At 33.2% G+C, this 27191-nt stretch overlaps 2 protein-coding genes across 3 annotated transcripts; both read right to left on the bottom strand.

The window, feature by feature from the left end:
* Window positions 1–51: 51 nt before the first annotated feature.
* LOC114422488 lies at window positions 52–14776 on the bottom strand. 2 transcript variants are annotated; one of them, XM_028388872.1, is made up of 18 exons: window positions 14375–14776; window positions 13290–13493; window positions 12957–13138; window positions 11860–11986; window positions 11545–11661; window positions 10907–10966; window positions 10680–10739; window positions 10449–10508; window positions 10216–10275; window positions 9990–10049; window positions 8819–9853; window positions 8625–8720; window positions 3530–3594; window positions 2696–2747; window positions 1828–1914; window positions 1511–1551; window positions 623–691; window positions 52–541 (listed from the first exon to the last, which is right to left on the bottom strand). In XM_028388872.1, the coding sequence occupies exons 1-18, from the start codon at window positions 14489–14491 to the stop codon at window positions 397–399; spliced, it is 2637 nt and encodes an 878-aa protein (XP_028244673.1). In that variant the 5' UTR covers window positions 14492–14776; the 3' UTR covers window positions 52–396. The 2 variants fall into 2 exon arrangements, with proteins under 2 accessions (XP_028244673.1, XP_028244672.1); XM_028388871.1 differs by having other exon boundaries at window positions 11545–11742; window positions 14375–14775.
* A 5941-nt stretch (window positions 14777–20717) lies between these two features.
* Window positions 20718–26824, bottom strand: LOC114421321 (sister chromatid cohesion protein PDS5 homolog B-B-like). The gene is made up of 7 exons (XM_028387192.1): window positions 26746–26824; window positions 26238–26344; window positions 25940–26143; window positions 25596–25771; window positions 24711–24837; window positions 24375–24579; window positions 20718–21005 (listed from the first exon to the last, which is right to left on the bottom strand). The coding sequence occupies exons 2-6, from the start codon at window positions 26337–26339 to the stop codon at window positions 24385–24387; spliced, it is 804 nt and encodes a 267-aa protein (XP_028242993.1). The 5' UTR covers window positions 26340–26344; window positions 26746–26824; the 3' UTR covers window positions 20718–21005; window positions 24375–24384.
* Between the last annotated feature and the right edge of the window lie 367 nt (window positions 26825–27191).

Raw genomic sequence — 27191 nt, 5'->3', positions numbered from 1 at the left:
CCGTATTGGTGTCGGTGCTTCATAGATCAAAGGTGACAAATCATTTCCTCTGCTATTCAAGAATACCAGCCTTGCCAATCAACACGGATGAAACAAACCTTTCTATTCTAACACAAATAGATGACATAATTTTACCAATATGAAACCGAGTTTTGAAAAGGGTGTGAAAAAACCCTTCTGAAGAAAATAGTCTTAGACACCATAATATATCAAAACCAAGCTAAAGGCTAACCAGTTTGCAGGGTTCTTGAAACTAAATATGAAACAAAAAAGACTAAACTGATAATCCCTATGGTAAGACAAAGTTACAAAGCTTTAGAGCCAACTAGTAAAAACAGCACAGCTTCACTGCATTGAGCCTCGTAGCTGGTAACCTTTTTACATGCCCTTCTTCATTTACACCCTTCTTTTGGTTTTAGGCGTCCTAGAGTCTTTTCTGCTAAAAATTATAGGTGAATCATCAGCTAAATCAACAGCAGAAGTATCCGCAGATTTCACAGATTTGGAGATGCCGGCAGAAGCTGAAGCTCTTCTTCTCTTACTGATCCATTAAAAAATTCCAATAAGGATTCAAATAAAGCACCTGCTATACCTAAATATTTTGCCTAGCATGCAGACTAACCTGGACTGAGAATTGATGTTTGCACCCTTGGCAGACTCCAACGTGGATTTTTCCTTGCCCTTTTCTGCTCTGTACATTATGAATAACTTGACAGTATAAGCTTAATATATCAGATAAGGATTAATAGTAAAAAAACTGTATAGAACTTAGTTGAGGACACCTACTTAACAATCATATAAGATAAAAGGCCTGTTATTGGTATGAAATCAAAGACAATTATGTCTGCTATGCTATAGATACGATATAGTTCAAGGGATTTAAAATAACATTAAGAGAAAAAACCATTCTAGTTTGAGGTCCTTTCAACTGAAACTGGATTCGGAAAAGAAAAAATTATATAAACTGCACTTTGATTTAATAAGCTAAAAGTTGGGGGGAAATAGATACCACCAGAATATTAAGTTAAAGCATAACAAGTAATGAAAACAGTGCTTTATTAATAACAAAATTTCAAAGCATCTAAAATATATAATAGAGGTACTTGCATAAAAGAGTCATACTGAGTAGACCCACAGGTTAAGATTACACTAAAACTAATGACCAGTTATTTGGGCCGATAAAAAGCACAACAGTAAACTTATAATCATGTAGGAGTAATGGCATCTTTAGAAGTATTATTGTTTAATGAAGGTATAAATATTTAGACAAAACAAGAGAGATCCTTTACTCTTATGAGATCTCTTTCGGTGTGTTTGGATGTGAGATTTTGGAGGGAAAGGGAAAGGAACGCAAATTTTTTAATTTTAAATTAAGAGAGTTATGCAATGTTTATAAACAATAAACAAAAGACTGCTATGCTAATCTATTATATTATTTATTCAATTTTAAAAAATTATCAAATTAGAAAATATTAAGCATTTATGTCCTGCAAGACCAGATTATACTTACATGTCTGATGCTTGTGCAAGCCTCTGATGTGCAAGTCCTTCCTGATAGCAGAATATCAGCATGCATGAATTAAATTTATCATACAATATCATACTACACGCACATGCACACACTCAAGTACATACAATAATTAAATAAGCATTTAAGCTTTATATTCACCTCATCTAATGAAACAGCAACAGCAGCACATACATGTGACACATGTACATACAATCATTAAATAAGCATCAAAACATGATACTTACCTCATCTATGAAACATCATCAGCAACACACAAACACACGGTAATTAAATAAGCATCAAAGCTTTATGCTCACCTCATCTAACACAACATCAACAGTAACTGGTTCCCAACGCTGTCTTTTGAGGTTCAACACTTCAACATCACCATCGGCATACAAAATCTATTGAAAAGCAATTCAAAATATTAACAAATATAATTATCAAACTTATTCAATGGTTTTAAATAAGTCTAACACATGGATAATTTTATTTTAAATAATTGTGCACAAGAGTGAAAAAATGAGAATATAAGAGTAATAACATTTTCCTTTCAACTCTCTGGTAAGGCAGTAGGTATTACAGTTCAGTAGTCAGAAGTTTTAAATTCAAGCTCTTCTGTTTTCATCTACCTTAGAAAATGAGTGCTAAAGTTGGGAAACTATCAAAAGGAAATATTAGGACCTATTTGGTTTGACAAAATGTTTATGATTTTTATTTCCTATACAAATCTTTGAAAACAGAAAATAAAGTGAAAACAAAGTAACATTTTGTAATTAATAGTAAAAACAAGTAATGAGAACAGAAAATATTGTTTTAAAACCCAGGCACTTTAATAAATAAAAATCCATGCTTTTCAATAGTTGAAGCCTTAAACTAAGTTGTAATTTAAGAAAGATAAAGCTTACTACAGGATTAGTAAGATTGAAAATAAGAATGTTTTAAAAGGTCATATGCCACCAAAATATTATCAGAGTTAATGCTACTGTTTGCTACACAAGGACTAGAATATCTTCAGTCAGCATGTTACATGGTTTTGATTTAAAGAATAGCATACATAATGCATTCCAAATAAGTAGGTAGCAACACATAAAGCCTACATATGAAAAGATGCAAGAACGAATACTAGAGCTAAAAAGCCGCATAAAAAAAATTTAAAAACAAGATCAGTGACAGCCATCTCACCTTGTGCTTTCCTTTGATAGGATCATAAGAATCAATAACACCTTCATAAAACCTGAAGTAAAGAATTACTGGATAAAATAAAGCAAGCAACAACAGCACACACACACTGAAACTAAAATTATGAAACATGATAAACATTTAGTAGGTTTAGGGAAGATGCTAAATAACAACCTACTGATATCTTTAAAAGAAAAAAACTTCCACAACATAGCATTTAGCTCTAAAGCTAAAGTTAAAAAACAACCTGCTTTGAATTCTTTATTTAAATCACATAGCATGTTTCTTAATTCAAATGTTCTAACACAATCCAATAGGCCAACCTAGAGAAAAGAGATGGTAGATGACCATAATCTCCACTCTATTTTCAAAAGCACATGCAATTATCTTACAAACCCACCGAATGAGTTTGCAAGACATGGAAGGTTGTTTCGAAATCTAAAAATTCAAAAAGAATCCTTTACAATTAATTTTGTTTAAACGACCCACATCATAAAAAGATGGCTCATGGTAAACCTTCATCCTCCATTTTTATGTGTCTGATTCTTAACCCAACTATGACTTATAATAAAACTTCCTCTAAATATAAGTATTGTCCTAAACCCATAGTTCATAAGCATGAACCAAAATGTTAGAGCCAAGATGGTTTAGCAAAAATATTTCACAAAAGCTTTCAAGAGGAAGAAAAACCCACTTTTCTTTTTTTTTCCCCTCCATTTTCCTTGCCACATGATAGGGTCTAATGTAGATAAGGCTTTAGTATACTTGCTTAGAAATTGGAAATAGAGGAATGCAGAGATAGAAATAGGTTACAAAATATGATACTGAGATACTTACATCTTATCCTTCGGCCACCAGACCTTGATCCTTCTACCAACCAATGAGTTACCATCATCAGACGCCTGAAGAAAAAAAGTACAGAAAACAGGAATTTATTGAGAGAAAAAAATTTAATAGGGTATAAATTAGGAGGAAAAATTAATAGAAGAGGAAATTTTCAGCAAACAAACAACATTGAGAACAAGAATCTAATTCAAACTGTTGTCAAAAGCTTTAAATGTTATGTCAAATATTACTAATTTAGAGTTTAGACTGTTAGGTATAGAGAGAAAGGAATAAGGAGAAGGAGAAAACACAAAGTTTAACGTGGTTCAACACAAAATATATGTGTCTACGTCCACGGCTACACTAGGAGAACTTTTTATTACTTGCACATTTTTGCACGCTTACAAGGTGTCCCTATATATAGCACTAATGAGACACAGGTTTTTACAAACCAAGCGATATGGGACTAAGACCACAAAACTCTAACAATTCTCCTACTTGGGGTCTAAGTTCCAAACTCTAGCAGCTCCTTGTAAGCAATGAATTCATTGACTCTTTACCTAGTGTAGCGCTTTCATCTTCAATTATCCTTGAAGGCCAATTGAGGCAATGCAAAGCCTCAGCTTGTCAGTTGTAACAGTTTTAGTCAACATTCTGCTGGATTCTCTGATCCTAAGATCTTCAGCAAAGAAAAGTCTCCATCATTTATCAACTCCCTGATAAAATGGTATCTTAATTGAATATGCTTGCATCTAGAATGGAAGATTGGATTCTTAGCAAGACTTATAGCACTCTGACTGTCACTGAACAATGAAGCATTATCTTGTTCTTTCCCTAATTCATTGAGAAAATTCTTTAACCAAATCATCTCCTTAGTTGCCTCTGAGATAGCTATGTACTCGGCTTCCGTGGTTGAGAGAGCAACTCTATGTTGAAGTTTAGACTTCCAACTCACAGTAGTACCTCCCAAAGTAAAAATGTAGCCTGTGGTGCTTTTCTTGGTATCAAAATCTCCTCCCAAGTCTACATCTAAGAATCCCTGTAAAGTGAGATTGCTTTTTCTGAAGCACAAACACATCCCTGAAATACCCTTCAGATATCTGAGTATCCACTTTACGCCTTCCCAATGCTCCTTTGCTGGATTTGATAGGAACCTACTGACAACTCTCACTGCATGTGATATGTCAGGTCTAGTACACACCATTGCATACATCAAACTCCCGACTGCTGATGCATATGATACTCTTGACATGTAACATTTTTCTTCATCTGTCTGCAAAGATTGCTTCTTTGAAAACTTCAAATGAGATCCCAAAGGGGTATTCCTGGTCTTAGAATCTTTAAGGTAAAACCTGTCAAGCAACTTGTGTATATATTTCTCTTGAGACAGCTTCAAAATTCCTTCTGATTTGTTTCTAAGAATTCTCATACCAAGGATTTGTTTAGCTAGACCAAGATCCTTCATTTCAAAGTTTTCTGCCAACTGCTGCTTCAACCTGTTAATTTCTGCCATACTGGATCCTGCAATCAACATGTCATCAACATACACGACAAGAATAACATAGCTATTAGTATATTTCTTAACGTAGCAACAATGGTCTATGTCACATCTGTTGAATCCTGAGTTGCTCATAAACTCATTAAACTTCTTGTACCACTGCCTCGGTGTTTGTTTCAAGCCATATAAACTTTTATGAAGCTTGCACACAAGATTCTCCTTGCCTGGCACTTCAAAACCTTCTGGTTGGGTCATATAGATGTCTTCCTCTAAATCCCCATGCAAGAATGCAATTTTAACATCTAACTGCTCCAAGTGAAGATTCTCTGCAGCTACAATACTCAGAATAACTCTGATGATAGTCATCTTAACAACTGGAGAGAAGATCTCTGTGAAATCAATTCCTTGTTTCTGTTGAAACCCTTTCACCACAAGTCTCGCCTTGTATCTTCTTCTACCGTCAGATTCTTCCTTTAGCCTATAGACCCACTTATTTTGTAGCGCTTTCTTTCCTTCTGACAATTTAGTTAAAGATCACGTTTTATTCTTCTGAAGAGATGTCATCTCATCTTTCATTGCTAGCTCCCACTCAATAGAGTCATTTCCCTGCGTAGCCTCACTGAAACATTTTGGCTCACCAACATCAGTTAACAACAAATAATGCAATGAAGGGGAATACCTATCTAGTGGTCCTAAAATTCTACTAGATTTTCTTGGAGGAGTTGATGGTTTTGGTTCTGACTCAACCTCTACGCCTGTACTCTGGTTTCTATTGGCTACATCACTTTCTGAAATTTCTTCAAGTGTTGTTTTCTCAGAAATTTCTTACAATTTACCTGCACATGTAGATTCTGCGGAGTTTGTCCTTATAAAATAAGTTCTCATTAAAAGTGACATTCCTGCTTCTGATAACTTTCTTGTTTTGGTCATCCCAAAACCTGTAGCCATACATGTCAGATCCATAACTAATAAAATAACACTTCCTCGCCTTCGGGTCCAATTTATCTCTACTATTAGAGTCTGTCAGTACATATGAAACACAACCAAAAATTCTCAAATGTGAAAGTTTTACTTTCTTTCCAGACCATACTTCTTCGGGCAGCTGATAATTCAAAGGAACTGATGGTCCTCTATTGATGAGATATGCTGCTGTGTTTATTGCTTCTACCCAGAATGCCTTAGGCAAGCCAGATTGGATCCGCATACACCTCGCTCTCTCGTTCAAGGTTCTATTCATCCTTTCTGCAACAACGTTTTGCTCAAGTGTTCCTAGTATTGTCTTGATCATTCTGATCTCATGTTCTGAACAAAAGTCTTGAAACTCCTGACTATCATACTCTCTGCCATTGTCAGATTTCAAACTTTTAACCTTTAGACCTATCTGATTTTTAACTTCTGTTTTCCACCTTTTAAACACAAAAAACACATCAGATTTATTTTTAAGAAAATAAACCCATATCTTTCTGGTAGAGCCGTCGATAAAGGTGACATAAAAGCGTGAGTTTCCAACAGATTTCACTTGGGCTGGCCCCCAAACATCTGTGTGCACCAATTCTAGCTTTTCAACTTTAGGAGTCTTCTTTGCCTTTGAGAAGCTAACTTTTTTCTGCTTTCCAAAGATACAGTGTTCACAAACACCAACATCAACATGCTTCAGGCTTGATAGCTTACCCTTTGCCGCCATAAGCTTCATTCCTTTTTCACTAATGTGTCCAAGTCTTTGATGCCACATGGTTGAATTATTGACAGCCTCAGTAACTGCTACCATATCCTCATCTGCAATCATGTAAAGAGATCCTCACTTCTTTCCATGAGCCACAACGAGATTGTCTTTTGTGACCTTCCAAGCTCCATCTCCAAAAGTGGGGTGATGCCCCTCATCATCCAACTACCCTATAGATATTAAATTTCTCTTTAAGGCAGGAATATGTCTGACATTGTGCAATGTCCATAGGGATCCACTGGAGGTCTTGATGTTGATATCACCTCTTCCGACAATGTCAAGAGATTTTCCATCTGCAAGGTAAACTTCCCCAAATCTTCCAAAAATATAGTTAGACAATAAATCTTTAGAGGGAGTAGTGTGGAACGACACACCTGAGTCCATAATCCATGAATCACCAGGACTATCCAAGCTGCAAATTAATGCATCATCAAATTCATCAGTTGTTGCATTTGCAGATTCATCATATCGCGCTTCTTGTTTTTGTGAGCCTTGTTCTTCTTTGGTTCCTTGCATTGATTGGTAAAGTGACCTCTCTTGTCACAATTTCAACTGTCACTTCGAAATTTTGTCTGACCTTTCCCTCTTGACTTTGATCTGCCTCGACCATTCTGACCCTTCTAGGTAGTCTTTCCTCTGCCTTTAGTATTCAATGCTGAATTGGAAACATGACTAGAAGATCTTCTCTCTTGCGAACATCTTCGCTTAAGATCAAGTCACAGATGTCAGTAAGCTTTAATGTGTTCTCCCTTGTAAAACTACTGACTGCAGTAACAATTGCAGCCCAACTATCCGGTAGTGATGACAATAGAATCAATGCCTTCACCTCATCCTCAAATTTAATCTGCACTAACTCCAACTGGGCAAGAATAGTATTAAATTCATTAATATGATCAGTTACAGAGATACCTTCTCCCATCTTGAGGTTGAACAACCGACGCATCAAATATACTTTGTTGGCTACCGACGGCTTCTCATACATATCTGATAACGCCTTCATTAAGCCTGCAGTAGTTTTCTCGTTTACGATGTTAAACGTGATGTTCTTGGCTAATGTCAATCTGATCATGTCAAGAGCCTGTCGATCTAGCAAGTTCCATTCTTCTTGCTTCATGTCGTCTGTCTTAACCCCTGATAAAGGTTGATACAGCTTCTTCTGATATAGATAATAGCTTCTTCTGATATAGATAATCCTTTATCTGCATCTTCCAAAAGCTGAAATCTCTGTCATCGAACTTCTTGATCTTCACCTCCCCTCTTCTAATGCGATTGCTCCCACTGCCTCCTCTAAACTGAGAAGACTCCCACTAATTCCTCTAAACTAAGGAAATCCCGTGGAGTAACCAAACTCTGATACCAGTTGTTAGGTATAGAGCAATAAGAAGAGAAAGGAATAAGGAGAAGAGAGAAAACACAAAGTTTAACGTGGTTCAGCACACAATGTATGTACCTACGTCCATAGCTATACTAGGAGAACTTTTTATTACTTGCACACTTTTGCACACTTACAAGGTGTTTCTATATATAGCACTAATGAGACACAAGTTTTTACAAACCAAGCGATATGGGACTAAGACCACAAAACTCTAACATAGATCACTATTGCTATGTAGTAGTGAGGAGAGTAGAGTACAATTTTACAATAGCCATCAGTTAATGAGACATGATCAGATATAAATTTTTAATTAAGAAATCAAAAGCAGCAATAGGAACACAATATACTGCCATTAGACTTTCCAAGGCATATCATCTTGTTTGCATAATTAGTACATAGTCTTAGAGAGTATCACACATTAAGGACCTTCCAGCATAAACCAATGAAATTTAATGGGGTTTTATTGGAAAAAACTGAAATTTCAATAACTCCAATGATTTAAAATGCATACCTCTACATTCGCAGTAATGTGTCTTCTCCTCAACCTTGCTTGTGGGGTTTCCTTGACACCACCTAACATTTTACTTGCAGATTCTACAATCAGTTCCTAAAAGGTGGAGACATCAACCGCAAAAGACAAAATATGTGAGGTTTTACTAATATAACGTGATGTTCTGGAGAATTGTTAAAAGTTACTTGCTATACCTTCACAGCTGATGATTTGTTGAGACCCTTATTAGGAGTAGCATTAAGCCTCCTCCTTTTCCTAACATCTGTTTGAACTGAGGATCTGCTCTCTTCTATATTTTCTAGCTCAACATTCACAGATGACTTGTGTTTTCCCTCATCTCCACAAGAAGCGCTAGGTTCCCTCTTAGCAACTGATTCTGGAGCCACAAGTTTCCCATCAACCCTTACAGAAAATTTGATTTTCCTAATGGTTTTTACTTCAGATTCCTTTTCCAACCTAACTGTTGGGGAATCCAAAGAAGTATTCTCAAGAAGAGAATTCAAGTTGTCTTCCTTTAACATTGACACAGAATTGGAATGAACATCTTGATTCCCAGTGTTATTTATTTTCCTTGGCTGGCCACGTTTGACATGACGTCCATCAAGAATGTTATTATTTACAGAAGCAGCATCCATATTCTCATCAGCTTTAGGTTTAGAAGCTAAAGCTTCATGACCTTCGCTTGTATCATTAGCTGGAAAATCAGTGCCAATATTTTGAGTCCTTCTGGATTGGACAGCTTCTGCTATGTTCTCACTTTTCTGCATGGAAACTGGAGTTTCACTTACAGTTTTAGGCATTCTATGCAACTTATCCTTTCTGGAAGTAGGTTTTTCAGAAGATGGATAAGGAGAGCTGCAATTGCGAGCCTTTCTGGATTGAGCTGATTTCCCAGGTTTTGTTTCCCGAGAAATCCATGAGTGATCATAGCCTTCCTCAGCATTCATTAAAGAATTAGGCTTACGGCCCCTCTTCCTTGGCACAGTATTCAACTGCGTTTCTGATTTTGGTTCCTGAACAGACTCTAAATTGTCAGTTTCCAAATTGGCTTTCGCATTTCCTCTTTTGGAGTTCTTAGTTATTTCAGAATGTGGTCTCCTATTTGAACCAGATATTTTTATTGCTTCACCATCCATAGTAGAAGTACCACTTCTTCTGTTTGACTTTGTATCATCCAAAATTTTGACATCTCTGTCACCAGTAATATCCAGTTCATGCCCCTTGGTTTCCTGATTAAGAATTAAGTTAAAAGTTTAATACTGCATTCATATTGAAAGTTGCTTTTAACTAAGCAAGCGTTTAATTGTATTTAAAGGAAAATTTAATAATCAAATAACTCGTTGAGAAGGGAAGAAGATAATTTACATCACACAGTTGTTCCTCTGCATCTTTAGGAACATTAAGTTTGTTCTCAGCTTCCTGAACCTGAAGCATTGCAACACAACCAATCCTAACTTAATCTAGCTCAAAGACTAAAATCATGTAACAACTTGTTGCAAATAACAACAAAAAATATGAAGATATCAATGTAATAGTGAAAGGCACCATCCATAATCAAATAACTCATTGAGAAGGGCAGAAGATAGTTTACGTCACATGGTTGTTCCTCTGCATCTTTAGGAGCATCAAGTTTGTTCTCAGCTTCCTGAACCTGAAGCATTGCAACACAACCAATCCTAACTTCAATCTAGCTCAAAGACTACAATCATGTAACAACTTGTAGCAAATAACGATAAAAAAATGAAGATAACAATGTAATAGTCAAAGGCACCATCCATAATCAAATAACTCATTGACAACTGAGAAGGGCAAAAGATAATTTACATCACTTGGTTGTTCCTCTGCATCTTTAGGAGCATCAAGCTTGTTCTGAGCTTCCTGAACCTGAAGCATCACAACACAACCAATCCTAACTTCAATCTAGCTCAAATACTAAAATCAAGTAAAAACTTGTTGCAAATAATAACAAACAAAAGATATGAAGATATCAATGTAATAGTGAAAGACACCATCCATAATCAAATAACTCATTGGGAAGGGCAGAAGATAATTTACATCACATGGTTGTTCCTCTGCCTCTTTAGAAACATCAAACTTGTTCTGAGCTTCCTGAACCTGAAGCATTGCAACACAACAAATCCTAACTTCAATGTAGTTCAAAGACAAAAATCAAGTAGCAACTTGTAGCAAATAACAACAAAAAATATGAAGATATCAATGTAATAGTGAAAGGAACCATCTATAATCAAATAACTCATTGAGAAGGGAAAAAGATAATTTACATCACACACTTGTTCCTCTGCATCTTTAGGAACATCAAGTTTGTTCTCAGCTTCCTGAACCTGAAGCATTGCAACACAACCAATCTTAACTTCAATCTAGCTCAAAGACTAAAATCAAGTGACAACGTGTTGCAAATAACAATAAAAAATATGAAGATGTCAATGTAATAGTGATAGGCACCATCCATATCCCCCAACCCCTTATAGCAGAACTAGAGTGTTATTACACACAGAAACAGCTCGAGTGAACAAGAACATTTTGATGGTAAATTACTGGTTTATTAGCAATCAGCAAGAGTGGTTATTTTTCTCTGCTGGAATTTGATCAGAGCTTCCTCCTTGAATGGAACACAGGTGACATGGTTGACAGCTGTTCATTTCCTACTCGAGTTTTTAGTATGCCTATGCTTTTTGGGCATGCTTTAAGATCGAGAACCAGTCTGCTTATGATTTGAAACATTTTTAGAAACATCTAACATACAAACAACAGCAACAATCAAGGTTCTAGAGAACTTGCAGAAGTCAGCTAAATTGTTCAATGGTTTCCAATATGCAGCAAAATTAATACTAAGCAAGAATATCACATATTAGGCTAGCTATAACAGTTTATCTGATAGAGTGCTGCAAGTAAAACGTACCACTGTCTTCTTAGCACCATTTGAATCATCACATTGAGGGGATTCAGATTGGTTCTGGCAAATATCAGTTAGTATTTGTGCATACTCATTTAGCGCTCTGCCTGAGGACTCCACTGCCTTCATGAGATAAGGCTTGAGATTAACAGCACAGTTGCTAATTACTTTCTGCCCCAATGACCAAGACATAGGTGAAATGGTCTGGGAAAATAAATCAAACTAGATTGTAAGTTACATAAAAGGACATGAAATAACAAATAAGCAAATAAATAAAAGAAACAAAAAGATAAGATATCGACATAATGCAAAGCATGTTACCTGATTTTCAATCCCTACACTATCCAACAGAGGTCTAAGAAGAGCTGGGGAAATTTGTTCAATTTCTTGCAAAATCAGGGTCATTATTGATTCCACCGAATGAATTGCATTGTGGGGATGGTCTGACCTTTAAATTAAGCAAATACTTTAAGTAATTAATAATTCTAGAAGTGAATGAAAACTTAAAGGTGGGAAAAGAAAAAAAGGAAAAGGCAATCAACTTTTGTTTTTGTAGCAAGCAATCTGCATTTTCATCAGCATTTATTAATGTAAAACAACTACCCAATGTTTCATCTATGATCTACTAGTCATTTGCAAAAGGAAAATGCAAATGAAACCCTGATTTCCTACGCTACACTACTTCATTCTTGAATACGTACAACAAAAAAGAATTCACAAGAAAATTGCTTCATCTTCAGAAGCACCTCAAGTAAATTGATAAGAGAACTGAAAAACAGAGCCATGTTTTACTGAAAGTATTCACTCAAATTTCTTGTCTTTCTACTGATACTAAGGTGATATTAGTATCAGAGGGAGACTGGTACAAGAACTGATGCAAACGCTCACCCAAACAATATTCCTCTTATTGCTTGGGTCTGCTTCCTCCCCTTGCTCCTCACACTCGTAACTTGCTCACCCCTTCCTCTTATTGCTTTCATTGCAAGTGATTCTATTCATTGCATTTTAAATATGCTGATGGTTATCTCTACTATTTTCCTCATTGCCCATGTGAAACCCAATGCCCTGCTTCCTAACATACATCCTAGCAATGGGAGGGTATCTAACATATATTTTCAAGAATTTCAATCAGGACAGCACGCAGAAAAACTGACACATGATTAAAATTTAAATATGATCCTCTAGTCATGTGATCAACTACAACATGCTTCACCAAAAATGCAGAACTGTTTAAATGTCAACAATTTCAACAGACCTCAAATATCCACTTAGAAGAAATAGAGAAGAAACTTATAAGATGGGTGCAGGAAGAAATAGAGTTTATATTCCTTTGTTAAATCAGTAATTGAAAATAAAGAAACATATAAAAGTTTGGAACAGGAAGAAACAGATAAGAGAGACATTGTTAAGGCTCTAACCTTATAAATCTCAAGAAATGCTGAAACATTTCAATAACCAGGTCATTACACTCAAGGTCCAGCATGACCAAGCATAATCGGACTTTATTGACATTATTGAGTATGGTAAGTGCTTTTTCATAGCCACGGCCAGATATGTGAGACAATTTCTCAAAAGATGCCACTGTGAGCTTGAAGATTTCCTGTTCACCATGAAATGAAATGCTATATTAAAATTTGAACAAGAAAACTTATGGTAACAAAAAAGCATTAACATTATTTATAGTATACACTTTACAGTATACTTGGATAATTTAATAAAAAAAATACAATACATCAAACTAAAATTTGTACCTTCATTTGTTCGTCATCATAAGGGACATCTGGTGCAGTGATTCTTGTAATCTCATTGATGCAAGATGTAACTGAAATCTTAACATCCTCATCTGTGTGCCTCAAAAGTTCGTCAGAAATCAATGCCTTCATTGAAGGTACAAGTGATTCTTGAATGGGCTTAGTTGGTTCTTGCTCCAGGGTTGACAATAGCAGCTCCAATTTCTAAAAGTTAGAAAACCAAAAATAAAAAGTCAAGAGTTCAATCAAGCTTGGAAGGCCTGTTGTAACTTGTAACAATGTTGTTAAACTCTGTTCCAAAATTCATAAGCAGCACTTAAATACATGGGGAAAACTCCCAATTTATGTTGTTACAAGAGTTAAACCTGATATTCCACTTTATCTTTTCAACTCAAGTGATGGAATAAACAAAACCCTTTCTAAATATCCATATTTTAGTGTGCAATTTGTTCAAAGCATTCAGAGGGAATCTGGGCAAAATGTCGTTAGTATTAACTATTAATTCTATCAAGCACCACAGTCCAAATAAAAAACTCGATCTTCAAGGAGGCTTTGGACTTCCAAAGGGGCTTATAAAGATGGACCTGACAGTCACTCTATTCAACCAATGATTCAGAAGTTGGAAAAGGGATTTTCAGGCACACACCCCATTAGACAAGTCGATAGAGCCACAGGGACCCAAAGAGACTCAAACTCAGAAAATTCAGGAAAAATCAAAACTTGAAGGCTACAGAAAAAATGGAAGGCATGTTAGACCGTGAGAATGATCAAAGTAACAATTGTTTAAACATTCTCTATGGTAAAAATAAAAAATTTGGGCGTCCCAATCCATTTGAGGTCAGAAATACCAAACATAAAGATAAACAACTGTATGAAAGAATGGTTGTGAAGAAAACATATATCTACAATTCTACACCAAACATAAGAAATTACAGACAGCAACAAATCTGTTAAACAAATAATCATCCAACTGATAGAAATTCATGATCAAATTCAGAAGACACAGCAGAATTCATGACACAAAAATCCAGCAGAGAGATACACATGCATATGAAAAACAGAGGAAACACAAGATGAGAGATTACATCAAGGAGTTGAAGAAGCTTGTGAACCGAAGAGCACTTGAGGAGCTTCCTCCCCACATGTCTAAGCCTCTTTGCTGTGCTCCTCTCTGTCTCTGTCAAATCACTGGCAGAAGCCATTTCTGTACCTCAAGCTCTGCACATTCGCACTCTAAAAAAAACCGTGTTTTATAGCCCTAACTCTAACACTCACTCTCGCTGCAAACAACTCAGCGGACCCAAATTCAAGGGCTTAAGGCCAAGTGATGCGCATGCAAGCAAACACACACAAAAATCACCACTTTCAGAAACCGTCAATGATTTATTAATTCCATACATCATTCAGTTTGTTTCTGGGTTGGAAATCAACACTGTACTAGGATTACTTTTTGTTTTTTTCCTTTTATTTGATTTTGATTACCTTAAAAAGAATATATAAAAAAAAAAAGAGCTTTAAAAGGGTCATTTTTTTTCTTCCTCATTGGCGCTTTAATGCCTGTTTTTGAGCGTTGAGGACAGTGCTGATGAACTGAGTTTCGGTAATATTCTTGCTGCAATTACCATTATACCACTTGCTCATTAATCTTTTTTTGAATTAAAGTATTCAACTCCAGAGCTTATGTGTCACTGACACACACTCGCATACAGCATACCTGACCTGGTTTTGGTCATTGACACTTGTCTGTCACTCTACTCTGCAGAGTAGACTACTGATGTGTTTGGACTTTGGACAACACCTAAGCATTCATTATATTTCTCAAAATAACGGTGGTATCATTAAAAAAAATAGAAACAATTATTTATTGTTTTACCTTAAAAATAATTGATTTTTTCTCATTATAAATCTAATCCAAACACATTATACAGTAATTTAAATTATTATTGAGGTGTGCAAACAATTTTGCCTTGTGTATCTGTATCCTTCACTCAAAATTAAAAATTTTCATACTTTTTGACTATAAAAAATACTATAAGTTAAAATTCAATCACTTTCATTAAATCATAATAACAAGTAATTTTTAATTGATTAATAATGTTAAAAATTTTATAACAATAATACATGAAAATTACACTTAATATTTTTTATAGCCAAGATTTGGAAAACTTAATTTAAGACAAATTTCTATTACACACCTCAATGGAAATTGTAGCTATCAACAAAATGGACTAATAGACACTAATGGCTAAACAAGGTTTGTTAGCATGTGTAAGTAGCACATAAGAGTCATGCAATATAAGTGTTCAATTATAAATAAATAAATAAGCAACAAGATATAATAGTTGTTTACAAGGACTACATTAGGTTTTAAGACTATAAGAAGTTTTTTAGAGTGCGAATGTGCAAATCTTGAGGCAGAAAATAGTATCTTCTAATGAGCCTTTAGATTTGACAAAGAGACTTACAACAAAACAACTTAGATGTGTGGGATGAAAGTTCCTCGAGTGCTCTTCGGTTCACAAACTTGTGCAACTTCTTGATGTAATCTCTCATCTTGCATTTTTATGATTTTTATATCTTTATGTGGATCTATGCAAATGTTATAAGGTGAAAAGTAATTAGCAAATAATGTAAGCCGACCACTCCATCATTGAATTTGCAAAGAAAGATAATTATCTCATATCGGCTTATTAATTAATATATATTTTTAATTTAGGAGAGTTGACAACGCTTGGGGATTTCACATTCAACAATAATCAAATGATATATAGATGAATTTAATTTTGAGATTAGAGCTTTCATACTAATACATGGATCTCAATTTTTAAGACCAAGAACAAAGTGATTTTGATGTTTGAAGATCTCAAAACCAAAATGAAAGCCAAAGATATAAAAGAAATGTTTTGAAACTAGAGATTTCAAAACTATAACAAAAAGAGAAAAACATTAGATAATCAAAATTTTACAACAATAATAGAAAAGTATATTGTTCAGCACAAGTTCAAGGAGGATAATCACATATCTCACAATCTTAGAGGAATTCGATAACCCTTCAATGAAGGATTTCGAGGGATTGATCTTGACCTTCAATAGTTGTTTCTTTGCTCCGCACCAAATAAGGTGTATCTATAAGTTTTCCGCCGAAAATGTTGAAGTCAATACAAGTCAAAGTCTAGAAGTTAGAGATGAAGTGGTGCATACTTCTAAGAGGCTAAACCTAGGGATTTTAATACCCTACAACTTTCACATATAAGGATAAATTATTGGACTCTTATTGGGCCTTTTAGAATATTCTAAAACACATATTGATTAGACAACACAAAAACTTTAGGGCTTTTTTCCATAGTAAGTTCTACCACTTCGCGGTTCCTCAAGGAATATATTGGTGTAGCAAAAACAATTAAAGCATTAAAATATCCCTTATCAAGATGGCCATCCTAGACAAACCTTTTGTTTATTTATTTATTTTTATTGACATATGTTAATTATTAGTTTTTTATTAGTAGGGAAGTGAATCCCACAACCTTTCTCTTCCTATCTTATCAAATCATTTTACCACAAAATGAACCTTATAACTCTCAAACCTATTATTTGATAAGGAAGCTTAATGAAAATCTTGAATTTCTTTGAATTCAAATGAATGATTTTCTATTTGTTGATTAATAGATAAAATAATATAAAAAAAAGTTAAAGATTAAAATGAAAATCATCCATATTACTCCCTGCGTGAATTTTCATAAAAAAATGTACAATCCAATAATATTGAATTAATGATGAATTTTGTTTCATTTTTTAACCTTTTTAAATTATTTAAATTAGTAATTATTAAATAGAAAATTATTCTTTTTTATGGTACATTAAGCATATGAGCTTAAAGAATACTTACAAAGAAAATCATCGTTTTGAATTCATGGGAAAAAAATCATACTATAATTAAAGCATAACTCCATAATAGAATAGAAAAGAAAAATGTATGAAATGATTAAAGTAAAAAATAATATAGAATTATTATTGTTATATTAAAATTGGTATGTGGTTATATATGATTAGTCTAATAATGACCTAAAAATAAAAGAAAGGAGAGAACTTGTGAAATTTTTATGAAAAATGTAATAAAAAAATAAACAAATAAGAGGGTAAAAAATATGGTAGAAAAATGTCTTGTTTAAATTGGTAAAAAATAAAATATGAAGTAGAGAGTTTTTTTTTTTTACTTTTTTACATAAGTGAAACATAAAAAATAAACAAATTTTATAATGTTTTTATAATAATAATAATAATAATTTTGCTTAAATATAATTTTGGTCATCTTTTTTATTTAATCTTTTGTAATTTTGATCCGTCCATTTAAAAAAAAATATTGTAATTTTGATCTAATCCTCAATTTTACCTGCATTTTTTTTTGTTCAATTTAACCACAAACGATCTAACATATTCATTTAAACTGTCATCAAGAGTTGATTTAATTAATTAAAATGTAAGAAATAAAAAAATGTAAGCAAAATTATGTATTGGGACAAAAATAAATTTTTCTAAAATAGGAAATCATATATTTTTATTTTAAAATAAAATGATCAAAATTATGGATTTAACAAAATATGAATACCAAAGTTATATTTAGTGATGACAATGCATAGAGTCTGTACATACTATAATGTTCATCCTCATGCCTGCATTTGAAAAGATACTCATATCCAACCCCATCCTCATGCGAGTAATAACTTTAAGCTATATTTGAATGCGGATTGTAATTATAATACTCATCCTCATATATGCATTTGAAAAGATTCTTGTATCTAGTCTCATATCCATGCAAATAGTAACTTTAATCCTTATCCCGTACTTACACTTTACTTATACATAAAGTCAACAAATCAATAAAAAAATATTGATTAAAAAAAATTACAACTAAGTTGAAAATTCACTCTTAAATCATCTAAACATAAAATTCAAAGCATTCAAATATAGCTTAAAGTCATTCGAACATAATTCATAAAAAAGACAAGTATATTAGAATGAGGAACTTGTTTAATGAGACTTGGATGTGTGGGGTAAAAAACATATATGTTTGGGTTCATTTATGCTTTGATACGGCTTATACTAAATTTTATGTACATAAATGTGTTTAAATTTAATATATTAATTTTTTAATAAAGAGTTGTGTTTTGTATACTAAATTTTATATACATAGTTTATCTAGTTATTAAAAAATAAAAAATTATGATGACTAATTGATTAAGATTAATTTTCAAGTATGTATTCACTCACTAATAATAAAATAAAGAAAAAAATCATCAAATGAAAAATTATTTAACTTGTTTCTAAATTTGAAGTAATAAAAAGATATATTATGAGTACATTTATCGTGTATTATGATAAAAACATAAAGTTCCAAAATTAAATCTCACCCAATCTAGAATGCTTTTCAAATATATTGATCCATAATTCACATAAAGACATGACAAATTTATATATGCATTAAGAAAAGTTTAGATTTCTCCCAATTACCATTAAATTGATAACTAGTAATATATATATATATATATATATATATATATATATATATATATATATATATATATATATATATAATGATGTAGGGAAAAATCAGGTGGATATTATTCTACCTTTATCCGCACCATCCCTATTAAATTTTTTAAGGTAAATATCAGCTTTGAACTCATTCCTAGTAATCAAATATTTATCCTACCCATTTGCAGATATACATAAGATTTGAGTATACTTTATCATCCCTACTTATATTTAAATCTAATAAATTCAATTTATTAAAAAAAACCATCTAATCAGTTACGATAATATTTTTCTTGTAAAAAAATATTTCATTTTTTATATTTTTAGGTTGTATAAAATATTATTAAATATTAAAAATTGTCATTAAAAAAATTAAAAAGAATACCCTTCTAATCCCAACGCCACCCCCACATAGAAGAAAAAAATTATTTATAATTTTCTCTTTCTTGTCATTAATAATAGTATTTATAAATTTATCCAACTACCACCATATAAGTTTCACATGTTAGTAGCAGCACTCCCACTTTTCATTTTTTTTTTTCGTTTTAAAAGACAATTGTTGTTTTGCTTTTCCGGACCGTGTAACTTTGCACAGGCACACTATTTTAGTTTTCATTATATCTAAATAAATAACTTATATACTATCCCCACCACCTAAATCTATTAAAATGGGCTAAAGCCCATGGCTCTTTTTACCAGATTAGTATTTAAAAAAACTTTTTTAAAATAATGCGGATAAATGCTTTCCAAAGATTGTCTTATTACGCTTTTTTTTATCAATACATATTAATTATTATTTTTTATTAGAGAAAGAAATTTGAACTCACCATCTCCTTTTTACTTTCATTTTAACCACTAAATTATTCTTATAACTCTCATCTTATTATACTTGAAGATGCAAAATGAGTTGTCATAATTAATCTCATTCCCCAATTTTAACATTGAATATATGATTAAAATGGGAGATATTACAATTTGCAACAAGAGAGACACTCGAAGATTTCCAAAATATTTGTGAAAACACACTAGCGAGAGGTATCGTTAATTAATTTTCTGTTTATATAGGAGGGAATCAAAAGGTATATATGTTGCATGCACTTTAGCATCCTCCGATAAATAAATGAGTAAAAAGAGTTTTTTTTTTTTCTTTTTCTGTTGATTGTCGAGGAATGTCTATCAAGCTAGATTTGACCTTTTTCAATATGCAACTGTATATGCTTTCCATTTTCATATTTTTTTTCTGATATTATTTTCATTATATTGTTTTAGAAATCAGCTTTGAATTGATAGTGAATAATAGCATAATGTATATTTGGTTAGTGTAATTTATTGATGGACTGGTGGTGGTGGTTACTATTGTGATAATGCATGCCATATATCCTTTAAATATATCTGCATGATAAACATGCTAGCTTTTTTTAATATGTCGTTCCATTAATAACAACAATAATAATTATAATTATAACTTCTCATTTGTTTCCCTTTTACTGAAACATTCACAGATGTTTCCACTAGGGGAATAGACATCCAAGCAGACAATGTTGTTATTAATTTTGATTTTCAATCTATTTCCATTTCTAAAGATAATTTACGTCACAGAGTTGTTCCTCTGCATCTTTAGGAACATCAATCAAACTTGTTCTCAACTTCCTAAACCCGAAGCATTGCAACACAACCAAAACTAACTTCAATCTAGCTCAACCCCTAAAATCAAGTAAAATTTTGTTGCAAATAAAAATAAAAGATATGAAGATATCTGTCACCGAGCCACTCTACGATCATGACTAGGGATGGTAATGCGGGCTAACAATAGCTTAAACAACCTTTAGCCTGACAAGCCAAAAGTTTTAAAAAAAAAAAAATTGACAAGAGTTTCGTTTGTATCCTCAACATCTCAAGATAACACCCACCTATCAATACTTAATAAAAGTAAACAAGTTTCATCAAGCAAAGTCTCGTCATTCAAATAAAATGACTGAATTGTGATGAGTTATCAAAATAAAGATATCCAATTGTAATGTATGAATCCTATCAAATTGTATGTAATAAAATAAAAACACTCCTATCCCTATAGCAGTCCATTATGCTGAAGCCACCACCTGAAATGGAGGGGGCTACCAAAAGGTGAAAACTCTGGGGAACATCTGCACAACCCAATAACTAGTTACTCTGCCACTTGTAAATCTGAGGGGGAAAAAAAGGAAAAGAATAAGATAAGTCATAGGTATTCAATGATAGCAATCATAGCATAATCAACAGAATGGATAGAAAAGAGAAACAGACATAACATTTTTACATTTAAAAAAAGAACTTAAGATGACAATTAACAAATTAAATACAACACAATCCACTTTATAAAACTGATATTTACTTTCTTGTGAACTCATTAGATATATAATTAAAATCATAATCAAGAATAACAATTTTCTATTCGTTGCAGCAAAAAGTGATTATAGAAATTATTGGTACTCAACCGATAAACTGCGTTCTTTCTTCGTTACTGCAAAAGATAATCATATCATAGAACCCAAGATGAAGAGTCAAAATCCCCATTTAAAATATATTATCAAAATAATTAAGAACCACGGAAAATCAATTTCACAGGCAGTATAATAATTTTGGGATTTTATAAAGTATCGACTTTTGTTTTTTGTGCCGTGGGGAATCAATTTAGTAACTCTCTCCTGACTCCCCTTTAGTTTCTTTTTATTTTTTATCACGATTAAGCAATTACAGTTTGTTATAAAAAGTTATTTGAGTAGTTAGTTGGTTACAGCAGGTAGTCAGTTACTACAAGTTATTTGAGTAAATTCATTGGTTACTCAAGTTAGTTATTTTCTGTCTTTGTATAAATAAATCAACTTTGTAATACTTTGATGGATGGATCTTACAACTATTTTTCATCTATCTTTCATTTCTGATATGGTATCAGAGTGCTCAACCTACAATATTCTGTTCAAAAAGGAACCTGACTATCATGCCTTAAGAAATTTTGGTTGTTTAGCATTTGCTTCCACTCTTCCATCATCAAGGAACAAGTTTTCTCCTCGAGCAGTGCCTACAATTTTTGTTGGTTATCCCCAAGGTTATAAAGGATACAAATTGTATAGCCTAGACACTAAGAAATTTTTTGTGTCCGAAGATGTTGTCTTTCATGAATCCATTTTTCCTTTTCAAATCATTTCACAGCCTCAAGTCATTCTTGATCCTTTACTTGAGTTGGTTATCCCCATTCCCATCGCTAATACCTTACCTAACCCTGACCAAACTCATAGCCAATCACCACAGCCACCTAATAGCTTTAACCATGATCCAACTGATTCACCCTCAATCCCTAGCTCAGATCATCCTCACACTTTGCCCTCTATCACCTTAAGAAGGAGTACACGTCACTCTAAGCATCCCTTATACTTGTCTGATTATGTAATATCACAATCTCAGGCTGCATATCTCATCCAGCATTATTGTTCCCTATTGCCTCTTAGCCCCCCTTACAGAGCTTTCATTAATCACATCTCAACTGTCTATGAACCTCAGTTCTATCATCAAGTTGTTCCTTATCTTGAATGGCGTCGAGCAATGCATGAGGAAATTCAAGCTCTTGAAGCAAATTCCACTTGGACACTTGTTCCATTACCACCTGATAAGCACTGTATAGGATGTCGATGGGTGTATAAAGTTAAATACAAAATGGATGACTCTGTAGATAGATACAAAGCTCGATTGGTTGCCAAAGGTTATACTCAACAAGCTGGGATCGATTTCTCTGATACATTCTTTCCAGAAGCCAAACTTACCACTGTGAGAGTTCTGCTCTGTGTTGCTGCTGCTAGAAACTGGTGCCTCCTCCAATTAGATGTTAACAATGCTTTTTTGAATGGAGATTTGTTTGAAGAAGTTTATATGGAACTTCCCAAGGGATACAAGTTAGCCAATCCTTCATTGGTATGCAAATTAAATAAATCATTATATGGCCTAAAACAAGCCTCTAGACAATGGTTCTATAAGTTCTCCACTACTCTTTTTAGTCATGGATTCCATCAATCCAAGCATGATTACTCCCTTTTCACCATTGGCTCAGGAAATTTCTTAGTCATTTTACTAGTATATGTAGATAACATCATCCTGTCATGACCCAATCTTGCCTCTGTACAAGCTGTTTAGACCAAATTGCAGTCTTTGTTTCAATTGAAGATCCTTGGCCCTTTGAAATATTTTCTTGGCTTGGAAATAGCCAAATCCAACAGAGGTATCTCACTATCCCAGTGAAAGTATGCTCTATCTCTTTTGGAAGATACAGGTTTCTTGGCCTTCAAACCTTCCAATATACCAATGGATCCCAATCTAAAACTCAATCTTCATGATGGAGACTTACTCCTTGATCCATCAGTGTACAAAAGATTAATTGGTAGATTGTTTTATTTGACCATCTCACGACCTGATATCACCTTTGTTGTGAATCGATTAAGTCAGTATATGAAAGCACCTAGAGTTCCTCACTTACATGTTGTTCATCATCTTTTGCAGTATATCAAATCTGCTCCTGGACAAGGTTTATTTTTCCCTGTTCAGAACTCTCTCAACCTCATTGCCTTTGCTGATGTTGATTGGGCCAGCTGTGTTGATACCAGAAGATCCACTTCTGACTTTTGTGTCTTTCTGGAAAACAACTTTCTTTCTTAGCGTTCTAAGAAACAATCCACTGTTTCAAAATCATCCACTGAAGCTGAATATCGTGTCTTGTCTTCTGTTACTAGTGAAATTGTTTGGTTAAGCAAGTTACTTCTTTACTTTGAAGTTGATGTGTCCTCTGTGATGCTATTTTGTGATAATAAATCTACTATAAATCTTGCTTCAAACCCTGCTCATCATGAACAATCCAAGCACATTGACATTGATCATCATTTCATCCGAGAATATATTCAATCCAAAGTAGTCAAGCTTGTCCATGTCAAGAGCCAACACCAAGTTGTAGATGTTTTTACAAAAGCACTTCCAGGCCCGATTTTTGGTAAATTCATTACCAAGTTGGGAATGATTAACATCTATTCGCCAAGTTGAGGGGTATCACGATTAAGCAGTTGCAATTAGTTACAAGAAGTTATTTAAGTAGTTAGTTGATTATGACAGCTAGTTGGTTACTAGAAGTTATTTGAGTAGTTAGTTGGTTATGACAGTTAGTTAGTTACTAGAAGTTATTTGAGTAAGTTAGTTGGTTACTTAAGTTAGTTATTTTCTATTTTTGTATAAATAAACCAACTTTGTAATACTTTGATGAATGAATCCTAAAACTGTTTTTCATCTATCTTTCATTTCTGATATTTTTAAAACAAACTTAATGTAACAACACTTTTAATATCGACGTAATAGAGATAGACATTAGGCACTATCCATATCGCCCCAATAACAGAACTTTAAGTGTTTTTTTTTTTATGTGTGGATAGGAATCAGTGTTATTCCATGGTTTCCAATATTCAGCAAAGTTAATAATAAGCAAGAATATCACATATTAGCTATAACAGTTAATCTGATAGTGTTACAAGTAAAACTCACCACTGTCTAATCAGAAGTTCAGAACCATTTGAAAAATCACATTGACAGATTCAGATTTGTTCTGGCAAATATCAGTTACTATGTCTGCATACTCATTCAGAGCTCTGCCTGAGGACTCCACAGCCTTCATGAGATAGGGCTTGAGCTTAACAGCACAGTTGCGAATTACTTTCTCCCCCAATATCCAAGACATAGGTGAAAGAGCCTGCAAAAAATAAATTAAACCAGATTGACTATGTTAAATAAAACGACATCAAATGGTAAATAACCAAATAAATAAAAGAAACATAAAGAAAAGAATACGAGAAGAATTTGATATGATGCAAACCATATTACCTTATTTTCATTCCATACACTATCCAACAGAGGTCTAAGAAGATCCGGGGAAATGTCATCACTTTCTTGCAAAATCAGGGTCATTATTGATTCCATTGAATGAATTGCGTTACGGGGATGGTTTGACCTATAAATTGAGCAAATACTTTAAGTAATTAATAATTCTAGAAGTGAATGAAACCTTAAAAGTGGGAAAAGAAAAAAAAAGAAAGAAAAGAAAAGGGAGTCAACTTTTGTTTTTGTAACAAGCAATATGCATTTTCATCGGCATTTATTAATGTAAAACATCGTCATTTGCAAAAGGAAAATGCAAAGAAACCCCTAATTTTCTTGGCTACACCACTTCATTCTTGAATACGTATAACATAAAATAATTAACAAGAAAATCTCAAGTAAATTGATAGGAAACTGCAAAATACAGCCCTGTTTTAAGTGAAAGCATTCACTCAAATTTCTTCTCTTTCTACAGATACTAAGGTGATATTAGTATCAAAGGGAGACTGTTACAAGAACTGATGCAAAACACTCATCTAAACAAGAAAGATAATAGAGACTGTTAGATATAAAATCATTTGCGAGCCTTCATTCTACAGCAGCTTAACCTGTTAGGTGGAAGCTAATAAACTGAGACATGATTAAAATCTAAATATGATCCTCTTGTTATGTGATCAGCTTCAACACACTTCACCAAAATTGCAGAATTGTTTAAATGTCAACTATTTCATCAGATCTCCATCCACTAAGAAGAAAATAAACTTAAAAGTTGGGTACATGAATTTTATAGAGATTATGTTCATTTGTTAAAAAAGTAATTGGAATAAAAGAAACATATAAAAGTTTGGAACAGGAAGAAACAGATTAAAGACATATTGTCAAGGCTCTAACCTTATAAACCTCAGAAAATGCTTAAACATTTCAATAGCCAGGTCATTACACTCAAGGTCCAGCATGACCATGCATAATTTGACCTTATCGACATTATCAAGTATGTCAAGTGCTTTTTCATGACCAGATATGTGAGACAATTTCTCGAAAGATGCCGCTATAAGCTTGAAGATTTCCTGTTAACCATGAAATGAAATGCTATATTATTGTAATTTGAACAAGAAAAATAATGGATACAGAAAAGCATTAACATCATTTATCATTTTTAGTATACACTATATAGTATACTTCAATGATTTGATTAAAAAAAATACAAATACATTAAAGTAAAAATAGTACCGTACCTTCATTTGTTCATCATCATAAGGGGCATCTGGTGCTGTGATTCTTGTAATCTCAGTGATGCAAGATAAAACTGAAAGCTTAACATCCTCATCTGTGTGCCTCAAAAGTTTGTCGGAGATCAGAGCCTTCTTTGAAGGTACAAGTGATTCTTGAATTGGCTCGGTTGGTTCTTGTTCCAGGCTTGATAGTAGCGACTCCAATTTCTAGAAGTTAGAAAACCAAAAAACACCATAAGCTTGAAAGGCCTGTTGTAACAATGTTGTTAAACTTTGTTCCAAAATTCATAAGAGACATTACTTGAAGCAGTGGCAGAAGTTTATGAACAGAAGATTTCTTGAGGAGCTTCTTCCCCACACGTCTAAGCTTCCTTGTTGCATTCCTCTCACTCGCATTCATCATTTTGACTGAAACCCGCAATAAGAAATCAATTCGTTGGCGCTTTAAGCCTATTTATTTTTTACTTTCAGTACTGCAATTACCATTATATCCCTTCCTCGTTTCTTATATTTTGGTCATTTACAACTACAATTTGTATTTAAACAAAAAAAGGATTTTGATCAGATTTTAAAACAAAAATGATAGACAAACATGTTTTCAAACTAGGCATTTCAATACCATAACAAAAGGATGGAAACTTTTTGAGAAAGAGAATTTAACAATAATAATAAAAAGAGTATTATTAGGCACAAACTCAATGAGGATACGATTTTCCTTGCTTCATACAAAAGAGGTATACATGTAAAGACTTTAAGGTTCAAATCAGTATAGGTCAAAGTCGGGAGATTAGAGATGAAGTAATGTGTACCTCGCAAAAGCGAAACTTAGGGTTCTTTTTACGGCGCACGACTTTCACCAATGATGATAAACTACTAAGCCCTTTTGGGACGCAGAATATTCTAGAATAAGTATTGATTAGATGAATTATCAATAATTATATAAAACATGTCTAGCCTGTCAGGTGTCAAACTACAATTTGATGTTGATTTCTTCTTTTTTTATTACTCTTTCTATTGTGGTTGCTCATAACATGCGAAACACGCAAATCACTACTTAATTTAAAAAATATTACTTATCATAATAAGAGCATAGAAGCTTAAGCACTTCTTATTATGACTTTTTTGTAGTAAAATTTTTTATCAAGTCATTCAAGAAATACGTTGCTCTAACAAAAATTATTTTTTTATGAAAAAATATTAATTTATTTTTGTTGGTCACAAAAGAGTAATCACATATTTTAGGTCTTAAAGGAAT

Source organism: Glycine soja, chromosome 8 (genome assembly GCF_004193775.1).
Source record: "Glycine soja cultivar W05 chromosome 8, ASM419377v2, whole genome shotgun sequence".
NCBI lineage: Eukaryota > Viridiplantae > Streptophyta > Magnoliopsida > Fabales > Fabaceae > Glycine > Glycine soja.
This window is presented reverse-complemented; position numbering and strand designations above follow the sequence as displayed.